The sequence below is a fragment of the Chanos chanos genome, chromosome 15 (genome assembly GCF_902362185.1).
Source record: "Chanos chanos chromosome 15, fChaCha1.1, whole genome shotgun sequence".
Taxonomy (NCBI): domain Eukaryota; kingdom Metazoa; phylum Chordata; class Actinopteri; order Gonorynchiformes; family Chanidae; genus Chanos; species Chanos chanos.
The window spans coordinates 7,477,326-7,501,103 of record NC_044509.1 but is presented as its reverse complement, the minus strand read 5'-3'; the positions used below and the strand labels follow the sequence as shown (position 1 = coordinate 7,501,103).

The 23,778-nt window shown below is 41.4% G+C and overlaps 2 protein-coding genes across 2 annotated transcripts in view; both read left to right on the top strand.

The window, feature by feature from the left end:
* The window catches only part of dnah10 (dynein axonemal heavy chain 10), a 33,035-nt gene extending 30,873 nt beyond the window's left edge, over positions 1-2,162 (top strand). The window contains exons 74-78 of the mRNA XM_030792986.1: positions 56-267; positions 724-891; positions 1,052-1,232; positions 1,508-1,653; positions 2,016-2,162. Of these exons, the coding sequence (XP_030648846.1) occupies positions 56-267; positions 724-891; positions 1,052-1,232; positions 1,508-1,653; positions 2,016-2,162 (854 nt within the window). The remainder of the gene's footprint in view (positions 1-55; positions 268-723; positions 892-1,051; positions 1,233-1,507; positions 1,654-2,015) is intronic.
* Positions 2,163-2,870: 708 nt separating this feature from the next.
* Positions 2,871-8,533, top strand: ppm1db (protein phosphatase, Mg2+/Mn2+ dependent, 1Db). Its single transcript, XM_030793049.1, has 6 exons — positions 2,871-3,378; positions 4,189-4,417; positions 4,723-4,847; positions 5,207-5,388; positions 5,509-5,733; positions 8,144-8,533. Exons 1-6 carry the CDS (start codon positions 2,871-2,873, stop codon positions 8,510-8,512), a joined length of 1,638 nt encoding a protein of 545 aa, XP_030648909.1. The 3' UTR covers positions 8,513-8,533.
* Positions 8,534-23,778: the final 15,245 nt, after the last annotated feature.

The window sequence follows — 23,778 nt, the reverse complement described above, 5'->3', positions numbered from 1 at the left end:
GCCTAGACATTAGTGCCTGTTTAACAAGGGCCCACTCTTCTCTTCCTGCTCTCAGGGGAGTCTGGTGGAGGCATCAGCAGGGACGAGTACATCACTCAGGTGGCACGGGACATTCAGAACAAACTGCCCAAAGTCTTTGACCTGGACGTGATCCGTAAGAAGTTTGGTCTGGAGATCTCCCCGACGTCGGTGGTCCTGCTGCAGGAACTGGAGCGCTTCAACAAACTCATCCTCAGAATGATCAGGTCCCTCGCCGAGCTACAGAGGGTGAGAGAACTAAAGAGAGAGAGAGAGAGAAAGAGAGAGACAGTGATAGGTCAGTTAAGAGAGAGGAGAAAAGAAAGGAGGATCATGTGGTAGAAGAGGAGAGACTGTGGAGTGAGGAGTCGAGACAGAGGGACAGCTAAATAAAAGAATACTGTGCATTCCATTACTCTCTCTGTCTGTTGTTATGTTGTGTCCACTGTCAGCCTCACGTATTACTACCAAATCATTATTCCTTACCATTACAACTGTCATAACAGCCATGTTTTGTCATAGTAACCATGTGTTCTAAGCAGTTTTATTACTATTAGTGTATAATCTAATCTAGGTGGGACAAAATATTTGGGGGGGGGGGGGGTGTGTAATGAAGGGGATGTAGAGGGGCTTAGGTAATAAAGATGTTATAGAGTGGAGTAGTTCATGAAACAGAGTGACATGAGGTCCTGACTGTGTGTCCAGGCGCTGGCTGGTGAGGTGGGGATGAGCAGTGAGCTGGATGAGGTGGCCAGAAGCCTGTTTAATGGGCAGATTCCTTCCATCTGGAGGAAGCTGGCTCCAGACACGCTCAAGTCTCTGGGCAACTGGATGATCCATTTCAAGATGCGTTACGATCAGTACAACTCATGGGTGAGATGCACTTTCTCTGTACTGAGGATAATTCTCTCACAAACTCGCATGTGTTGGACTCAATGTACTTGGTTTTGAGTTTAATAGCACTATGTCATACCATATTATTATATAGTTGTGATGTGGTTTTTATTGTGAGTACGTGTGTCTGTGGGTGCAGGTGGATAATGGAGAGCCAACAGTGATTTGGTTGTCAGGGTTACACATCCCAGAATCATACCTGACTGCATTAGTACAGGCTACATGCAGGAAAAACGGCTGGCCATTGGATCGATCCACCCTCTACACGCAAGTCACACAGTACAGTACTGAGGACCAGGTTAAGTCATCACCTGGACAGGGTAAGAGAACTATCTCTCTCTCTCTTACACTCTCACTCACAAACACACACTTATACTGTACACATAAACCTTAAATACTGATTTACATTGTTCACCTTCGGACACCCAAATATTCACATTTTGTAGACACACAAACACATACATACACATATAGCTTTATACACAAACACACATACAAACACACTCACAAATATTTATACAAGTGATTTTACAAACGCATGTACTGACTCGCATGTACTGACTTGATATTGAGAGAGATGGTATTGCCGTCCCAGGCTGCTTTGTGTCAGGTCTGTATCTGGAGGGAGCAGACTGGGACATTGAGCAGGGCTGTCTGGTGCGCAGTAAACCCAAAGAGCTGGTGGTGCAGCTGCCCATCCTTAAAGTCATTCCTATCGAAGCTCATCGTCTCAAACTACAGGTAAGAGAGAGACAACAGCTTTCAAGTTACACAGTGTTGCAAACTCGCTATAGCTGAATACAAAGGAAGGACTTGAACTTGTACAAAAATTAACCTCTGATTTTAGCATCTAACAGTAAAAACTGTTGTTTATTATCCCTTTGAGAGAATAGCATAGTTTGCATTGATGCTGATGGGTGGACATAAATATGCAGATTTAGGATCCGGGCACTTGATTACAGATCACGGGAAGCATATCTGGACTGCAACTCATAAATTCCAGAGGACTCTTTTGCTGAAGGTTCTTTTAAATGTTTTGGGTTTGTTTTTGTTTTTGTTTTGTTTTGTTTTTTTACACCTTAAATTCCTTCTCTCGCTGACAGAACACGCTGCGCACACCAGTGTACACCACATCCATGCGGAGAAACGCAATGGGCGTAGGGCTGGTCTTTGAAGCTGACCTCTTCACCACGAAACACATCTCTCACTGGGTACTGCAGGGTGTTTGTCTGTGCCTCAACGCTGATTAAACACGCCGCCATGGAGTTCAGACCCAGACTGTCCACACCCTATCTTCTTGTTATTTGTTTGTATTTCAGCACTCTGTTTTTCTCTTGTTTTATTTATTTATGAATTAAAAAATATATAACAACTTACATGTACAAGTTTCTGTTTTTCTGTTTCCATTCATTCTGTTGGCTTGGTTTCATCTATTTGAAGTGTTTTGACCAATGAAGGATCACTTAATGACAATTTAAACAAATACACGTAGTTCATGTTGATTTGTTTGTTAAGCAGTGTCCACCAGTTTTGTTTTAATGTTATTTTTTTGGGTCAGCATTGACAACTCTGGAGTGAACAAGGTTAAAGGCAAAACAAACTCCGACTTTAGAGCTTTCAGGACTGCAGCTGTGTTCTTCAAAGGTACCACGGCTGAGCTACGGCATTGCGGATGCGTTGGAAATCGAAACATTTCTGTAATAACAGTGTACTGTCACTTTAAGTCTACGTATGTTTTCTGTTGCGCATTCCACTCCGGTAGGTGGCGGCACTGGTGTTGAACTAGTACCAAAAACACTGTATAACTGAAACGAAGAGGAATTACGAGCGTAAGAAATAAACAAAAGAGGTCGTCAGGTATTTAAATGCTTTTATGACAGATCACATTCGTCAGACGCACTAAAACACACAATTTGGCTCATCAGGTTAGTTACGCTTTATAGACTGTTTCTACGGACATGAGTACCGATCTATCACTTCGTGTGAGTGTGTTCTCCGAACAAGGAGGGAGAAAATACATGGAGGATGTTACCGAGATTGTGGTGGAATACGAGCCGAGTGAAGATGAGCTCGGTTCGATTGGACACGGTGATCCAAAAGTAGAATGCAAATCAGAGGACCCTCTTGTCGAACGGGACGTCAACGATGCATCAGAACACACATCAGAGTCTGTTCCTGTCACTATAACTTGGACAAAAAATATAGGAACCGACGCGTTTGAGGATACTCATGTTGGGGAAGCATCGGAGCCTGAAACAGATATTAAAACAGAGACGCGAAAGTGTGTTGCGTTTTTTGCTGTATTCGATGGGCACGGAGGTCGAGAAGCTGCACTTTTCGCCAGAGATCACCTGTGGGATTTTCTCAAGAAGCAAAGAGGATTTTGGTCAAAAGATTACAGTGAAGTGTGTGCGGCTATTCGTAAGGGCTTCATTGCCTGTCACCATGCAATGTGGAAGAAACTTCGTAAGTGTGATGAGGTTAACTGAATTTAAGTAAAAAGTCCTTGACTGGCATCAGAATTATCAAATAAAATCTAGCTATTTCTGTTATTAACCTTGTTTAGTAAGATAATGTACAGATATCGCGGCGACCACTTGGTTACTGTTGTCAGATAGATTCCCCTTGTATCCTTGTAGTCAGATTTCATACTGATCTTGTGTTTATCAAGAGAGCTTTCGAATGTAGGCGCCAGACTCAGTTTATTTTAGACCCCCCCCCCCCCCCCTCCTCCCCCTTAAAAAAAAAAAGAAGGAAAAAGAAACACTACTTACTGTTATCAAACCGCGCATGCCCAATAATTGCCCTGCGGGCAGAGAGGTCCGTGTTTTTCGGAACTTCATACATATTACGAACATTTAAAACTCCTTTCGTCTCTTTTAAGAAATCTCTTTTTTGGCTTTGAATTAATTGTCTTCTTATTCATGTTCATCTATTATTCATCCAGCTTTGGCTGTAACGAATTAAAATCTCCCGTAACTACAAGAGCGGAGTACCCGTTCAAGTGGAGTAGTTCGTATCTCCTTTGCACAGAGTTCCAAACATTAATGTTTGTTTGCATGTGCCACCATAATGTCATGAAGACCTGTCATATATTGACTTTGTCTGACCGTTGTAGATCAGCTTCTGATGATAACCGTAGTTCGTCTATTTTGTTGATATTGCTGGAAATCGACAGCGTCCAGCTGTTCATCTCATTACCAAGTGCATTTCACGCGCGCATTCTGACTGTATGAGAGAGTCTAAGCTGATTCTTGGTTTGGTTCTGTCCTATAGCTGAATGGCCCAAGACTCTCACAGGACTTCCTAGCACCTCAGGTACCACAGCCAGTGTGGTTGTGATCAGGGGGGACTGCATGTTCGTGGCCCATGTGGGCGACTCGTCTGTAGTGCTCGGTGTAAGGGAGGACCCCTCCGACAAGGTCATCAAAGCTGTGGAGGTCACACAGGATCATAAACCAGAGCTGCCCAAAGAGAGGCAGAGAATTGAAGGGCTGGGTGGCAGGTAAAGACTTGCTATGAAACTATAAATTGGCCAATGATAAACACACCTTTGGTTTTGATTTTTGCCTTTTCACTTCTAAAAGGTCAATGCAGTTACTCAACAGTCATGCTAAACTACTCTATAAAAACAGGCTTTTGTTGTCTCGTGTCAGTACGCAGAACATAAGTTATTGTTGTACTTAGTCTTTCAGTGACCGTTTTTTTTAAAAATTTGATTTGTCATCTGTCAGTAAGCGTAATGTGTTTAGAAGTATTTTATTCGTCGGTTAAGATTTTCTCAGTTCTGTTTTTCCTGTTTATCCACAGCGTGGTAAAGAAATCAGGAGTTAACCGTGTGGTATGGAAACGGCCCAGGCTAACCCACAATGGACCAGTGAGGAGAAGCACAGTCATAGACCAGATCCCATTCCTGGCTGTAGCCCGTGCTTTAGGTGAGGGGCTAGACATACTCAACAACAGAGCTCAAAATGTTTCCCACTATTATGAGAATCTTCATCATAGTGTGACATATGTGTGATTTGTGGTACCTCTTGGAGCACATTGGAGCAGTTGGTTGATTTTCTGTTTTCTTCTGTAAGCAATTTAAAAAAGAATGTGAAGTGTTGACTTTAGAATCTATTTCGTGATTCCCAGCTTGCTTTAATATAGCTCACTGGGTGAAAGACTCTGAACTTTTTTACACCCCAGTTTTTAAAAATTTTCACCCCAGTCAAAATGACTTTTGATTCAGCTGAGGAGCGCAGTGATTCCATGTCATGTTATTATGTCACAACGTTGTGCTTGTCTGTAGGTGACCTGTGGAGCTATGACTTCTACAGCGGAGAGTTTGTGGTTTCTCCGGAACCAGACACCAGCGTGGTCACTCTTGACCTAAGACGACACCGCTACATCATCGTAGGAAGTGACGGGCTGTGGAATATGGTGCCGCCGCAGGAAGCCGTGACTGTGTGTCAGAGTCACGACGAGGCCGTGGTAACTCCTTCCATCGCCATAGAAACTGGTTCATACGTTAGACAGATGAAGCCAAAACAGCAAAGTCTCTCTCTCTCTCTCTTTTTTTTTTTAACCGTTACCTCTCGTTTTGTCTCCAAGGGTCCTTTTGGCATGTCGTGTGCCAGGAGGTTAGGGTGTTACGCTCTGCTGAGGTGGAGGCAACGAATGCTGCGTGCAGACAACACCAGTGTCATCGTCATCGCTTTGCCAGAGCCCGGCAAACCTCATCTACCCATGCACAGGGATGAAGTCATGCTTAATCTGGCTGAGGGGCCACCGTGTGGCCCTACATCAGGATCTAGGGCCAGTACCCCCCTCATTAAGGTACACTCACAACACAAATACATATGAACACAGAGACAGACGTACATATACACAGACACACGCACATGCACCGATACACACAGTATATATATATGTGTATATATATATATATATATAAACTTGTTTTATTGCCATAAATAGTACTTTGAACAAAGGTTTTGATAAATAAGTTATATATATTACTTTTAATTCTGTCCAGTGCAAGCTACGAGAGACCATTTTTCAGCCACCATTTGGCTCTGTCTAAAACGTGCCATCTTAGACTATGCAGTAAACTGATAGGGACCTGGAGTAAACGCTGCTGTTGAATGCATCTAATACTACGTGACTGTCTGCAACGAGGACCTACGACTTCGGGATTTCACGCTACACATTTGAAAGAGAAGCTCGATAACTTTGTTTGGCTACCAAGCCATGTTAGATACTTGTGCAGCTCACGTTTATTTACGCGTCCCCTCCAGTTCAATAATTTCCAATGCACCCACTGTAACTACAGGCATACGAGTCGCAGATATTTACGATTATATTTACGATTGCTTCATTTAGGCAGAATAAGATAAACGCTATAGTTTAACCGTGCCTTAACGTTAGCGGTCTTCTACTGATAAACATAGCATTAGCTACCTTTGTTGGTAACCTCATTTAGCAATGAATAGCGTTATAAGCCGCTGTAAGCGATGTTGCCAGAAAACGGTTGAGGGAGACATGATAGAGCCATTGTTTGTTCACTCGCTAGAACTGTCGCGCTGTTTAATAAATAAACCTACAATAAAGTTTGTCAACAGCTTAGCCTACACCACTCAAATACCCTAACATTTAACGTAATTTTGATGTTTGACCGACGGTACGGGCTTTCACATTACTGCAGCAAAACATAGCTGACATAAATGTTGTCAAGCTTATTTGGGCTAGGAGGAGAAGTGATAGGGTATGTTTATTATTATTTCAATAATGTATTTCACGCGACAGTTATCAGCTTACAATGAACATATATCATCTCTGTTGTGGGCTACTCTGCTTGGGTCAGCCGATTGTTGTCATTTGTTGAGTTCGCACGTGTGTTACCAACAGTGGAGTTGCAGTGTGCCCTCTAGAGGACAAACTATGCAGTGACAACATTCATAACGTCTCCCGTTTCTTCTTTTAATTGTCACTTATCGGCTGTTGTAAATGCCGATACCGATTTATCGGCAAGTAGCTCTTTTCAGCCGATAATGTCGACCGGGCTCAAGTATATATATATATATATATATATATATATATATATATGTGTGTGTGTGTGTGTGTGTGTGTATATATATATATATGTATATATACATGCATACATACATACACATGCACATACAGAATTATTATTATTATTATTATTATTATTTAATTCAGTCTGATCCAATGAGCCCTCTTGCACACAAGCACACAAAAAGAGGAACCGAGATAAATGCATGTTTCAAAACGTATGGTAACTGGATAGAGTGAGGAGACTTTCTGTGAGAGTTCTTTTCCCTGTGACTATCCAGGCCTTCACATGTAATCACCAAACATCAGATAATGATTTCTGTACAACTCTTCCTGCTCTTTGGCCTCATGCCCACATAAAGAATCTGGAGTAGCTTGTTCATCAGGGCTGCTGTTTGTTTTTTGGAGAAACAAAGGCAACCGGTGAAGAGTACAGACCCTTATCTCTTCACGCCCCCTCATTCTCTGACTCCCCCCCCACCCCCACCAGTGCTCCTTTTGTCTGATGAGTTGCGATGGAAGCTGCTTTTCTAGTTTATGTGCTGGTACCAACAGCGTGTTTGTGTGTGTGTGTGTGTGTGTGTGCGTATATGTGTGTGTGTGTGTGTGTGTGTCTGTGTCTATGAAACAATATACCAGCTGCCTCTGGTTTTTTGGCTTCAGGAAAAGATCTGGAGAAAAGACAGATGCCTGTGTTTTTTAGGCCTTTTAAGTGGAGTGGATTTAGGGTTGAGGATCTTTGGCCGTTTTCCTCTCTGTACAGTTTTGATTTTGATAAAAGGAAATGAAAAACAAAGATTAGCCAACAGAACACTGCGAAAACAGCTCTGATTTGCGACTCTTTCAGTGATGAAGACCAGACGTTAGGTGTAGAGTTATTTTTCCATCTTTTTTTAAAGACGTCTTTATATTTGCATGTGTTTTTTTTTTCTCTTTTCTTTCCTTTTTTTTTTTTTTTTTTTTTTTTTTTTTTTAGCCAGGCTAAACCTTTTTGCTTGGATTAGCTTTGGATTTTGAAGGTTGGTTAATCTATTTGGACAGGCCGGTCTTGAGTTACGGTCTATTGTCTGTCTTTTAGTTCTGTATTATAAGAAAATTCATAAAATGATGGGAAAGTATTATGAGAAAATTCCAGTGTACTCCAGTGATAACTGTTTTCTCTCTCTGGTTATAGATGCCTGATGAAGAGCTGTCATCTCCAGTGAGAGAGTGTGCACCTGTACTGGAGAGAAGCATTGGCCTTTGTGGAGGTGGTCTCAACTCAGAGACGTTGATGGAAATGGACTGCCAACAGCCCGAGGTGACGGCCAGCATGGACAGAGGCCTGGCGGTTTTGTCAGAGCAGGGCAAACGGACCCCTGAGGCGTCGTCGGGCCTCTCTAGCCCGGCGGGGAAGAGACCCCGGCGTAACATCCCACGATCCCCTCACAGTCGCAGGCCCAACGAGAGACCACCCCTCAAACGCGGCGCCAAGACCCCCAAACGCACACCCAACGTCCCCATACTACAGCAGCACCGCAAGGCCGCTCTGTGTGTGTGCTGAACCACAGTGTTAAAGCTTGAAAACACCTCCCACACACACACACGCACGCACACACACACGCGCACACACACACACACACACTCATACACACACGCACATGCACACGCACACGCACACGCACACACGCACACGCACACACACACACACTCATACACACACTCATACACATGCACACACATACATACACACTCAGAGACAGACAGAGACAAGCTGGCTGGACGTGTAATAGGCTTGTCTTCTAACATTTGCATGATCACAAGTGGAAAAACGAGAAGGACTGTTTATAATTTGTGTTCATGTATGTGACATGTGCCACTGTTTTGTTTATAGATAAAGTAAGCTATACTTTTTATGTATTTTTTTTTCTTAGTTTGAGTCTTGTAATATCACTGATTGTTATTGTTATTCCTTTTTTTGTGTAAAGAATTGAGAATGTGTGTTTTGATGTAAGTGTACATGTTTCTTTTTAAATCTCCAAACTTTACAGCATTATGATCTCTTGCTAGGAACTTTAATTTAATTTTTTTTTTTATTGGTCACTCTATAAATTATATTCTTACTGGATGAAAAAGCAGCTCAAACAGCGAGAAGCTATAGTCCACACCGGTTTCTAAATTTCAAAATGAAATGCTTGAAAGATTGTTTTTTTTTTTCTTTTTGGAAAATGACCAAAATATATGAAGGTATATTATATATTTTTTATATTTCATATATTACAAAGTAGTCTAAGGACACCTCATTTAAATCATTTATATGTCACAGATGCAAATACCATTGTGCTGACTTTATTACTTATTCATTTCCGAATCTTTAACGGTACTATATTTAAAGGGATTTTTTTTTCTTTAAGGTAAACGTTTTCATCTTCAGCTATTTCAAAGCTTTCTTTTTAAAAGCAATCTCTCTGATGAGATGACCTGTTTAGGAATGCTTCTGATTGTTGTGTTCAGAGGATAGATAGAACGGAACAGAACACAACAGAACAGAACATTGAGTGATGTCAATGTGGGTAGAGAAGACATCACAATCGCGCACAGTCAAAGGCTTTTGATGGGGGAAGAAGATCCATAGTGACGATGAATTACTAAACATTTTCCGAGCCGAGGCATTGAGTAGAACTACTCATACAGTTTCTCATTGAAATCTTCATATCCACATCTGTTATACGTCTGATTATGAAGGGTAATAAAGTTTCGAATTATTTGGCCTTAGATCTTAGCACAGTCTATTATAATAAAGTTTCCTTTAAGACTTTCACCCGAGCGGTACACTCAGAAACGCGTATGCCCGTCTCATCATTATGCATCACTTCATAAGAAAGGAATTGTTGATTTATCCGGTATAATCAAGTATTCTGTCTGATCTTATGGTGACACAAATGAACATATAAGTCATTACAATCCCCCCAAAATGTCCAAATATATAAATATGAATATGGTCACACATGAGAAGACTTGATCAAATGTCCGATTTTTCTTTTTCGATATTTGCACTAACTTTTAACGTTCCTGCATTGACTTTGTTCTCTTCCAGCAACGGTGTTTTCAGTGGGTGATCGGTTTAACATGGATGTTTACTGCCTCATATGTAAAGCGTAGCTGTAATAGAGAAGATTACACTTTCATTTGTGGACAAACCAGATTAAGTACATACCAACAATAAAGGAGTTGTTGTACTACAAAATTCTTTACGTCGTGCTTTGACGTGTTGTTTTCCATTTCTTAAAAGGGTTCCTTCTTAATCTCCCAACCTATACTTTAATATTTCAGATAAAAATTGGTCATTGACCTTGATTCCAACAAAGAAGCCTGTAGCTCGTGCGAGTGAACGTGCGATTTTTCTACGGTATTATTAAATGAACAACTCGCCGAAGGGGATGCGTCATCCCAGGCCGAGCAGAATGTTTCCTCTTGCCTTTCTGCATGCCCAGCTTCGTTTATTGAAAAGGCAGTGTGACTTTTCTGTTGTTTTTGTCTTTTGGGAACGGAACAATGTCAGAAGTAGGTACTGTGCAGTAGGCACATTTGTAATGTGCTTATTTGCTGGTGTTGACCCTTTTCATACAAAACATATGCTCAGTTTAAGTGTTGAGCGACATCACTTCCTGGAATGTGACAGTTTGTTGAATAAACATGTTTTCATTCTTGTTCAGGGGGGGAAATGCTCGCTGCAATAAAAAGATGTCATTCAGAAATTTTGTACTGGTCTTCAATACTGATACTTTTTCTTCATAACATGGTAAAACTGTATTGACTCTCATAGTTCAATTTGCTGTTTACAAAAAGAAACCCAAAACTTTGTTCGAGGTTGTGGTTGTTACTGCTTCGGGCAAATTAAGTCTTTGTAATGACACAATGCCTATTCCAGAGTAATGGCATTAGAACTGTTTTAAATAAACATTAGCACCGTAGTTAATTGCAAATTTTAACACGAGATGTTCGGTGGAGAAATTTAGTCAGTTTGAGTATATACATATAATCACACTACACTGAAATTCCACAACAAAATACCAATTTCGTTAATTTCTCGTGTTAAATAGCTGTAACAGCAATTCATTGGTTTGCCAAAGTGTACCGCAAGGCAGTGGTACAAGCGAGTTGCAGCTGCATTGCCTAGCCACTAGATGTCACTAAATACAAGAAGCTGGAAGGGAAACACACACCCGTCATACTGTAACAGTTACTGAGTGACTTTTTCTCCCACGAGAGGGATAAACTACACTGTAAAACGCCAAACGCTGAAGTAGAAGAATAAAACTAAACACAACCAGGTTTTTTACTGTCGTATGATAAAACAATAATGTCTATTACAAGCTGTTTTTCATTTTAAAATAATTTTGGTTTTGTCTGTGTTGGTGACTTGCAGTCCTCTTTATGGCTTTAATATGACAAAAGCACTTATACGTTTTAATGTGCTAACATTGAAATTTAGCTTACTGCATGTGCAACACACAATAAGTTTATACATAGCAACAAACATAAATAAGTCCGTAAATGAATAAGAATATCCCAAAAATAGTAACAAAAAAGATTAAAATGACCAAAGGAAGAATGTAAAAAAAAAAAAAAAGTAAGCTTGAAATCACTAATTATACAGAATCTCCAGGTCAAGGTAATGAGACTATGTAAACAGGTACATCCTCATTCATTAGCGGGTCATCTGTGTACACAGACAGCGTTGTACTAAAAGTTCACGACTATGAGCCCCGCGTTTTCCCATTGCTGGGTGTTTTTATAATGCTAAGGCGATGAAAGCCGCATAATCTCTGAGAATGAGTGACTGTGAAGTATTCATGACAGGCCCTGTGCTGACACCCTCTGTAATGGCGTGAGGAGGACACACTTTTCCCATACTGCAGCTCTCCACTGTGAGTCTCGCCCTAATGTAAGTGTGTGTGTGTGTGTGTGTGTGTGAGTGTGAGTGTGTGTGTGTGCACGTACGAGTTAGGGCTCTTACTGCAGGGGTGTCAAGCTGCCACGGCCTAGTGGAGTGAGATGGATTAGCTGACCTGATTGCAGATGTGTTGGAATGAGGAGGTGTCAGTGGAGATACACTGAAGAGGAGGTGTCTCTGATGATACTGGTTTTGTTTTTCAAGGCCCCGACCCCTCACACTCAAACGAGGGGGAGTCAGCTCTCGCCACTCATCGTACAACATCTGTCTCTTCTCCACATCGAACCCGACTGTATATTTGGGCATCTGTAGTATCTATGTGAGCACATTGTGTGAACACAGACACCGAACGCAATGCAGACACTAATCCCTAGTTTCCAGCAGTTATACTGTTTTAAAATATTCCCTGAGCAAACAACGGCTATGGGATATTTCGTGCAGAAATTACACATCCCAACATCTTTTTTTTTTTTTTCTCCTAATCAATTAATATTAGAGGACTGTTTATATTAAGACACTATGAGCAGTACACAGAGTCTGTGTACAGTCAATCTGGGGGTTGATAGCTGCTCCAGTTTACACTCATTTGACTTATGCTTTAACGTCTGCTGCGAGCTGTATTGTAAATCTGTGATGGTGATTTGACAGATACATATATTGCACGCTCCAAAAGACATTAACGGTACTCTCACATTCCGTGACACAGAGGTCCATGAGACGCGATGGCCGTTTTTCTAGGAAAAAGTAAGCATGAAATGGATGGGTAAAACTCTTGTCCTACATTCCGCTATAACAACCCAGGGCCAAGAGGTTACATCATTACATCTCTGAGAATAGAGCTTTATTCCTGTGTTTTAATCTGGTCTCCATAGTGATAGGAAATCTCCTTTTTTAAACAGAGACATTCTTCTAATCCACAATGATCTGTAATACAGTTAATTGTCCCCAATACACAGCAAAGCCCCATCACCAGCACATTTTCATTTTAATGCAGTGTACAAAGACCTATAGTACGGGGAACACAGGCATCAAAGTCAGACTCTGTGGAAGCTGTCAGAACTGTTTAGAGCTTTTGTATTAAATTGACAGTTCACCAGCTTACACGTCTTCATTTTTATTCTTACAGCCGCACTCTTCCATGCTAAGTGCTTTGAGGGTACCATCTGGGTCACTAGGATGTTGGTAAGAACTGGTAATCAGCTTGCGGTTCACAGTTAGTTGCAAAGGTATCAAAACCTAGCGAGCCCTGGATATGTATTGACCGGTTGAGCATTGGCATGGAGCTTACACGCTGTGATCTGAGAGGATAGTGCAGCTTCAAATCTTAAGATTCAAATAAATTTAAATTTTCTGGTCCTCACTATATTGGCACTTGTGTTACTTGAGTCTTCTTCCATCGTAATATTCACTGAAAATAAATCAATGAAAATAAAAATGATTTCATTGAATCACTGAGATCTGTCCCTACAAAAGGAATTTGGTTATTCAATAACAGTTAATAATTTCCAACTTGAAACATTTTGAAATTAAACTGCAAGAGGCATTAAAACAATTGTGTGAACCAGGAATAAGACAGGCTATATAAAGCAATATCAACACAGTGATTTCTCTCTCCCTCTCTCTCTCCCTCTCTCTCTGTCTCTCTCTCTCTCTAACTCCCTCTCTCTCTCTCTCTCTCTCTCTCTCACACACACACACACACACACTGTTACTGGCAGTTCAATGTTTAGTACCTCTCATCTGAACATTTCATAGACATCCCCAGATTGACTAAGATTCACTGCATCACTCACCTGTGGAAACCTCTCTTTTAACATCACTCTCTCTGCTTACCTCTCACCCTCTCCCTGTCAGATCAGTGACCCCACTGTGAGGTCAACTGTGAGAAATCTGTCTTCCTACTCACAGGTACAAGGTTTTAAGACATGACAAGAGGGATTTCATTTAATTATATCAGAACATAAAACTTTCCCAGTCTTCTCCTACTCAAGTTACAATTATAAAACTAGCTGCTAATTCAGACAGGACAGAAATGTCCTGCCAAAGAAAAATCCACAAAGCTTCTGGACTATCAGAGCCACAATGGAGCAGCAATCCATGAAAAGCACCCAGTAATCCCCAGATAGTTCCCCAAACGTCAGCGTTGGAAAAGTTTGTATATGTTCGGCACGGTTTCAGACAGATCACTTTGAATTGGATTTGACCTCTTTTATTGGAACAGTTTGTGAAGATGTCATATGGTCTGTGATCTTCATGCAACATGTTTTTTTTTTTCCCTTTCTCTCCTAATGCCCACTGGCTTTCATTTCCCTAAATCCCAAACATGAATGACAGAGCTCTACCAGAGGGATGGATGGCTGCTTGGCAGACTTTTCCCTCCTCTCCATTCTTTGGGAAACAGAAGTATACGCCATCCCATGAATTGAGTCTGTTCTTCGTTCGCTTTGAAAGATTACGATGTGAGCTGACATGTAAATTCTATTCAATATCATTTTGTATACAAGTAAAAATTGCATACATCTTTAACATTCTGGATGTAGACGTGGAAAGACACATACAAACCAAATATGGGTTAATATGTAACTCTTTAGGTAAACACATTATTTCTTTTAAGAATATACATAAATATATATATATATATTTTTTTTTTTAATCAAGACTGACTCCAGAACAGTAGTGGTGGTGTTGTGGTCTCTTGCGGTTGGCTTATCCTTTATGTGCAGGAAACACATATGACATAGTTCTTACTGATGATGGTCTACCTTTACAGAGTTATGCCTTTCCCAGATTCTTCGTGCGCTCTCATAGCAACTGTGTTACCACATTGTAGCCCAGAAACAGAGTAGTCTAAATCTAAAAGAACACACAGGAGCATCTAACCATCTTTTCTAACCATCTTTTTCTGGTTGTGTCGTTGAGTGATGTATTGTGTGGCGGTATTCCCTTTTACGTCCAACGCTGTTTAATGTCTGTCCGCTGGAGTCTCGGTTTCTTTTGTGAAATAACTCCTAAATTACAGCTTGAATCGCAGCAATTGCAGACAGACCCAGTTGTCGACCAAATCAGAGTACAGTTCTTCCCATATGAATGGGGTAATATCTTCTGATGCTGTGGGGTTGATTTCCAGTAACACTCATCTCAAGTCGTCAACTACTGTAAGCCCATTTCCAACACGCTAAACCATTTTGCCGCATGGTTTTATTCCGCCACATTACAGAGTGAGTACTCGATTCTTTAGGCGAAACCACCTCTTTATTGGAAAGCAGTGCCGTAGTTGGACTGACCCACAGGTTTTTTTTCCCTGAACTGAACCAACAGTGACACCGAAGTTCAGAATGGAATTTTCCGCTTTTGAAACCACAGAGTATATTATCTTGTCCCATCCTATACCACCTCATAAACCAATGAAAGGACTCTCACACAATTCAACATACAATCACATGGAAAATAACAGCTTTGGTTGACCACTAAACGGGAAAGAGTCTTGTCACAACAGTGGAAAACAGATTTTTAGCCGCTGGCCAGGGCGCTCGAGAAGGCTTTCTTCGCTTTGGGTTGAGATCAAAAGACTTGTTCAATGGACACGGAGAAGGAATCGGCAAACACTTTCTGATCACTTAAGTCAGCATCAAGAACGCGCATTAGCATCTATCAGTGGCCAAACCTCTCATCAGGAACGTAATGAGTTTTCCTGTTGTAATAATGAGTCATTGATTTCCACTGTGTCTCCATTGCATTAGACTGCATAGTCCTTTCTAAGTGTATTAAAGATACATTTGAATCTGCTGCATCATATATGAGCTGTCTGTGTTGAAGATTTAAAAACAAAACAAACAGAAAAACAATGTCTTTTTAGTCTGTGCCCGGCAGCCTTTTTGCTCAGTCTGTGCTTTTAAAACAAGAGACTATGTTGCACAAGGGCTTGTGTTTCTATGTAGCCTTTGTTAAGTCTAACATGTTATACACACAGCAAACCTGCTAGTTTTGATAGCCAGTGTAAAATTACAGTTTGTTTAGTTATTTTGCATAGGCATCAACTGCATTACAGTTACTTGCAAGAGGACACTTTTTGTGCTTTGACATTTATTCTGGTGAGTGTTGATCTGTTTTAACACTGAAAGTGTAAACTGTGCATATAATCCCTGTTGAGTATTGTGGATTACATAAATACTCTTAGTGTCAATGTGGACCTGAGCAAATTCCCAGTGCATTTTCTTTCTTTTTTTTTATTATTATAGTGGTCATATTTCGGATAAAGAGAACTACTAACTGTCATAGAGGGGACATCTTGTTTACTTGTTTAACATGTACTCCATGACATATTTCACTATGTGAAGATGTTATCAACAATTGCTAAATTGAGAAATGCTGACATGGGGGGGGGGGGGGGGGGGGGGGGCTTCAAGTAGGTCTACATCAGTTTGGCCTGACAGATGCTACCCATTTAAATTACAAAGATAGAATTTAAAGCATTCAGATCAAATGTTTTTAAAAAAAAAACCCCCACACACGCAACATACAACTCAGTTAAAGCCTAGGAATCGAAAAGCACAGCAAAAATTCACTCGACGGTTACACAGACCAGGCAACGAGACACTCCGACATGTCTAAAAGTACAGACCTTTTCAAAAGGTCAAGGAGGTGCACAAATCTGAGACCAGAGAAAAAGGGAGATCTAAACTGTAGATGGGTGACCCTTCCAGCACCCTGGGCTGATTATTCTAGCAATGCATTTGTTGCTGCTGGCACCCGCAGCCTAATCAAATGATCTCCCTGCTTTGAGACGGTCTGCTTTGATCCACAGTCAAAGGGCAGTCCGATTCATTGTAATTGATACATTAATATAATGCAATCAGCGTAAGCATTAGACAGGATCTGAAGAGAAAGAGCCCCTGGTGCACCTCAGTTTTTTCAAGCTTTGACATTTCAAATATGATTCATAGTAATGGCTCATATCTAAACTCGTGCTTTTTTTTTTTTTTCCCCTCCCTTTTTTTTTTCTGGATGTAGAAAATTGCTGTTATGACCCAACGTGCATAATGTCAGCTGGGACAAAGGAATTTATCAAAAACCAGGAGTGGAGAGCCACGACGCCCGCTGGAACAGATGAGAGCGGTTCTTCCATTTTTTTTCGAAGGCTAATAATAATGAATTTGATTGTGTCTCTGATTTTGTTACGGACAGTCAGTGAAGGGCCTGAAGTTGTTATTGAATTAAATACAATAAGGTCTGGTGAGCACAAATGACACCTACGAGACATCTTACCCTTTTAACCCGTCTGACTGACACGGGGAGTCATAGAACTTGGTATGACATGATCTCTCTTTGTTTGACTGCATGACTTCTCCAGACAAACACAGTCACTCTGCGAGCCTTGCTCAGTCATCGACTTCATTAGACGTCATTCATTTGCCCTGAACGCGTCGACGCCGGAGAAAGACTTGATATTTCAACGTTTGCTGATTCACATGTACCTCAGTTGAGAAAACGGAGAAAGAGAAGCTCCGGGCTAAAGCTCTAGAAAGTGGCAAACACTCTGAAACAAATTTAGTTGCGTGGGACCTATTTAAGCGTTTCCATGTGACAATTCCCTTGATATGTGTATATAAGACAGAGCGCTCTTAAAGCTTTTACCAGCTGTTTGTTATTGTCTATCTGTGTATCTGTCCAACTCATTAATGCAACTGGATGAGGAGAGGCAGTCGCTGAGAAGGCTGCTGACAGACACTAATCGCATCTGCATTGATTCACTGCGAGGCAAATGGCCAGACACTTTCAAAAGGCAATGACTTTATATGTGACTTTGGATTTACCATTCATAAATTTTACAGTATTCCCTAAAATAACAGAAGTCTAAAGCTTCATTGCTGTATCAAGTACTGACAAAAATGGTTACGTGATACAAAAACTAAGGAGAAATTCTGCAAAAAAAAAAAAAAAGAAAGAAAAAAATCACTAATGCTTGTTTAATTGAAATCATTCTAGTCACTCTCTGACACGGAAAGTAAAGTCCGTGATTTGTAGGTTCGAGACTACACGACCAACTTGCACTATGATATGGACATTCTAACACACTCTTAAAACACAAAAAAAAAGAAAAGAAAAGAAAAGAAAAGAAAAGGAAAGAAACATGTCAACATATAGCCTGTCACCTCCAACCTGTAAACAGAGGCTGTGGATTCTACCTCTGAGCCGAGCTGAACTGCAGCTGGTACAGGTTCTAACATTCCCCGTGACTAAACATCACAGTGAGAGAGACTAAACGTGTTTGGCATCTGAATCGAATCTGTGGATGGCTCTGCTAAAGCCTTGGAAGGGATGAATCCAATGATATCTTTAAGAGCAGAACGAAGACTTTTCACTTCACCGTTCATGATTGATCACCGTGTTCTCGAAACTCAAATCCGCTGACTCTCGTTTATTTTATTTTTCCTGCTGCGTTACTTTATGACTGAGCTGAGGTTTTGTTTTGTTTTTTTTCTTCTTCCTGTTTTGTGTACTAAACATTTCTTGTTAAGTGTCCATGGTATCTGGAATGTTGCTGTAAAAATGAAATTTATTAGTCACTTACTGTTATTATTGGGTCACAGGAAAACAAATTTTACAATGCTACTTTGCGTTCCTTGGTTTATTCCTTGTAGAGATTATTATTTCTCATAGACATTATATGAGACAATATAAAGTAGAAGGTAAGAACAGGTCTCTTGATGTGGCTTGTATGTTCTACGGTTCCCGCATAAATGCACATAAACAAATGTTTTGGCTACATAAGATGGCCAAATGAAATATCCCGCAGAGAAAGAAATGCTGTTATCTTCATTAAATATTTGTGGGAGTTATGAGTCTGCACACCAAAGTTCACCGTTTCTCCGTTTGAACAATATAAAATTTATATTCAATAAACCATGTCAAAATTCATCTTTGTCTCTTTAGCCCCCTTGTTGGAACTTAAGTGGAAGTAAAACTAATGGCGTCCAAACCTACCACAGTAAAAATAAAAAAAAAAGTACGAATTTACAAAGCATTCAGAGTAAGTTACTGTCAGTTAATAAATGGTTGTCTGTACATTTTTACACATGATATTTTCCATGCTAAACCATAAAAAGTAAACGAAGTAATTAACATATATTAAGAAATACTGTACATTCTTTTAATTTAGGTATAAACATATAAATTAAAATGAATGAGTAAATGAAAATGACTGGCAAGGTTGCCATCTTCAGGAGTGAAATGTATCAAAGTAAAGTGCTGCTGTTCTGTGAATATCTCATAATAATGTCACCGCATACTGACAAGTAAACAAATTTACTGCTGGTCAGACAGAAGCATGTCTTTTTTTTTATCATTTTCATGTTCAATTTTAAAAAATGCCAGAGTTTGATTCAAAGCACACATTTCTAAAGATTGACTCAAGTAGTCAGCTGTTGTTTTGTCTGTCCTTGACGGAGGAATTGATTGCTGAACAGTGATTGGAGGAGTGCTGTGCCAGTCATTATTCTGAAAATAACCGATTAGTCACTCACTGAATAGTTCTTTCTTTCTTTCTTTCTTTCTTTCTTTCTTTCTTTCTTTCTTTCTTTCTTTCTTTCTTTCTTTCTTTCTTTCTTTTTTGGCTTCAGCCTCTGTTTTGAAATGGTTGTTTTTCAGGGAGATGGAAACAAACCATATTCAAAGCATCCTTATGAAGAGTGAAACTTTGCAAAAGCATTCAGAAAAGTGCCAATATATTGATATGGTGTGCAATTTCCAATGAATATCTGACATTCTGCAAAACTGCTCTCAGTACACACAGATTGTCTAGACAACTTAAGCTTTATTTCTCGTCTAATAGCATCCGACTAATTGAATTAATACTGAAACCAAATTCCTAAGAGACAAAAACAAACACGCAGGCCAAAGGATTGTTCCGGAATCCTAATCACATCACTGGCATTGTCTGTGTGTGTGTGTGTGTGTGTGTGTGTATTTCTTTTTTTTTTTCTTTCTTGAAGACACTATTGTGTCACATCACTCTAGTCTTATAACTGCTTTTGTCATGAAAAAAACATCTCCAAGCCGGGAGCCTGCCCATACTATTAAGCATTTCTCCTTTCTGCTTAATGGGACACTAGTTATTCTGAGCTCTTTGCTAAGTTGCTGCGGTGGGACACTCAGATTTATCGCTTATGACAGTGGTCTCCCCCTCTGGGCTTAAAGAGGTCAGAAAGGTCAATGTGTCTGCCAGTTAATCAGCACAGGAGCCATCCCTCCGTCCACTAGGCAATGTGGCCTTCACTTAAGCCACGTAATTGGTTTAGATGGACACACTTATTTTGCTGACTGGTGTGCTAATTGTCCTCCGGATACAATAGAGAGAAAAATCCTCATGGTTTCTCCAGAAAGAGTGAGGGAGAGAGAGAGAGAGAGAGAGAGAGAGAGAAAGAGCGATACAGTGCCGTGTGCTGATGTGGTCTGAGAAAAGGAGAATCTCTCTCTCTCTTTCTCTCTCCGCCTCTCATCTGTCTCTCACCGAGCACTGCGTTTTCCATTTGAATAGATGCATAGACTGGAGATGGCTGACAAGGGTGGGGTCAAGGTCGGACGCTCCAGCATTCTCAAACTGCCAAATACACCTGGACTGTCTGGACGTAGGCACGAGCTTTGGACAGTAAGTGCATAACCATAACAGATCGCCAAAACTGGCATGACTGTCCCCGGATTCAATGCGCAGCACACAACTTTTTTTTTTTTTTTTTGAATGTGTGTCACCTCTAATGCCGCTCTGTACTTCGCGATGTCTAATTACGAGAACGCAGGTGGTTTGGCCCGGGGACCTGTTTGAGCGGAATGCTGTTTCCCAGGACCTTTTGAAGCTTGCCCTCTCCGTGAGGATTAGTGACCTATGTCGCAAGGCTATTGATATGACCTAAATACAGGCCTCTCTCTTGATGTAGACAAAAGTCCTAGTACTTTCCATATGGTTTTAGTCCTCTCTCTCTCTCTCTCTCTCTCTCCACTTCTTGAGCACTGTCATTGATTTATAAAGGCAGGGACTGTATTCCCCTGCCACCTGATCGCCTTCTGACGAACCCCCGACAGCTTGTGCGAGACAAGGGCCATTAGCCTTAATGGCAGCGTACATCAAAGGGGGGGGCGTTCGGCGAGGTCGAAGGAGAAAACGAGGTTAGAGAGACGCGGTGCTCAGACTGGTCGTCTGCGGACAGAGCTGTAATTTATAACAATGCCCCTGAGCCCGGAGCACACTGCTTCTTCTGCCGCTGTTACGGCTGCTGTGCTGAAGCTCTGAGACCGGTCATCAGAGAGAGAGAGAGAGAAAGAGAGAGAGAGAGAGAGAGAGAGAGAGAGAGAGAGAGAGAGAGAAAGATGCCACTCTGAACGCCTATTTCCTCCTCGGTCTCTATTCCGGCTATCAAACAACCGCACAGAACAATACCCTACTGTTCCCTGAGCAGTTGTGCTGCACAAACAGTGGGAAGGATGGTATCCAGGGAATGCAGAATTTACTCGTCAAACAAAAAAAAAAAAAAGGAAAAAAGAGAAAGATGGGGATAAATAAATAAGGCGCAGTGACTTGAATGTGCGTTCGTGTATCCCGTTTTAAAAATAGCCTTCGGGCAGATGTCCTTGCCCGTTTGGAAGCATTCACTTCAACGAACAGTTGTGTATGGTTCCAGATAGACCTGTTGCGATGGAGCTGGAACTGGGCAGATTGGTTGTTATGGTTACCCCCCTGACACACAAATCCTGTTGATACTCTTGTGGTCTATGTAAAAATCAGCAGGCTTTGTTGTAGAGAGGGGTCTCGTTTCTTGTAAGCGTACACCACTGCAGCAACAGTAGACATCTTCAGTGTGTGAGTTAATGTAGTGGGCACTCCTCTGGTGGCCCGGGGGGACTGGAGAACTCCATCAGGCTGGGATGCAGGGTCGTGCTGTCAATACTACACGGCGCCTGTATCCGTCAAAGCCCGAGAACATCCCCTCTGTCAAGCCCCTTACTGCACAGACTGTGTGTAAATTGCCTGTCATCAATTATTAAATGAAACATTTGCCTCTCAATTGATCAGGCTCTAATGCTCTTTCTAATCACTGCAGTTGAGGGGTTTTATTGCTAATCAAAACAGTCGAGATTGATCGGGGCGCGGGCGCGGGCGGGGCCGCGAGCGAAGACTGGCGGTGACGGGACCTACCGAGGCAGGCTCCTGGCTGTCCTGTAAAAGAGAGCGCTCAGAGGGTGATAGCAAATTTCGTTTTTTTATTGCTTTTTAATGTTGAAAAACACCTGGGAGGCAAAGTCAGACATGTTCTGTGGAGGGTTGGACAGAGAGAGAGAGAGAGAGAGAGAGAGAGGCACAGAGAGAGAGAGAGAGAGAGAGAGAGGGAGGGGTGTAGGGTGGGGATAGTGGTCTCAAAGCTGGGGCACTGATATGATATGTAAAGGGTGACAGGAATAGAGAGAGAGAGAGAGATGTTTGAAGAGGGGGTCTCCACCGGTGTCAGGTGTAGATTCAGGTGACTGCATCTGGACACTTTACTGAAGTTCCCAAGTGAGGGATAGTGAGCACAAAGTACCTCGTTTGTGCATGGTTTTCAGACATTACAGTGCAGTACACTATAGTACAGTTGTACTATAGAAATTCTGAGGTTGCTTGGAATCAACCCTTATAGTGTTATACCCACTAGTAACAAGTTGCTGTTTTTAGCTCTGTAATTACATTGGCTCTGGGGAATGATGATTTATACGAACAGTGAAAAAAGGTTTATATAATCCACATTCTCCATGTAAACACTCTTAATCTAACACTGGTGAATGTGAAGTAGCTGGAAAGTCACCAGCGTTTCTGCAAATTTCTTCGAGGTACGAAATGCGTCAAATTTGGTCAGACTGTATTTTACCCCTTGGCACAGGCAAACTTGTAGATGTCTTAGCCTGTAAGTCTTAAAATGCCTCTGTACGATACTCCTCATGTTTGTAGAAACAGTGGGATCACGCAGATTAAGATGTGTGAAACGGTCTACATCTGAATCAACTTCGCTTTCAAACCAGTGTCAAATCCAATCAAAATCCAAAGCAGGGAAATCACATTCCCTCAGCTTTAATCCACGACAGTGCGGAACGATGAGGAAGGCGCAGCTGTGCTACCACTTCATCGACTCTGAAAAGGGCACCTCCTTTGTCTCTACCTACGTGAATTCCAGCCAAACGCGTTTCCATCTGGGAGTCGTGCTGACTTTACCAGAACATTACGAATGCGGAGCCACATCAGCCCAGCTCATGATCTGGCAGTGGTTTATTTGCGTTTCTGGCCTTACAGTGTCTGTCTCCGAGGTTTTAATAAGAACCAAAACATCTGCCGCAAGACCATTAATGGAAGCAGGCGATGTTAGTGCTCAGTCCCACCGCCAAAGAGTTTGGTCCCAAAGTCCATTGTGTTCCTCTCTGCACCATTGTCCCAGTACGGGTGGAGTCGTTAAAGGGCTGACTCCTGATTGAGAGCGGTGAGCCCCCCAGTCTCCTGCATAATAGGATTACCTCACAAACGCTGGCCGACGCTAATTATTTTTCAAAGGGAACGACAGGATTCCCGACAGGACGACATTGTCTCCACTAACCGTAATAAAGAGATCTGGTTTGTGTCAATGGCTTTTTTTGTGTGACTAAAATAAATGTTCTCTGTTTGAGTTGTAAGACTGTTTTTTTTTTTTTTTTTTTTTTTTTTTTGATTGTTGTTTTGCGCTGGATCCCATTAAAAGTGGTTTAGATCCCAAGCGCAACACGGTTCTAGATTTATCACCTGTTCTCCTTGGATGCCTTACACCTGGGTTTAGTTACAAAGGCCTTTCATCAATAAACTTAGCAGAGGTTCCATGGAG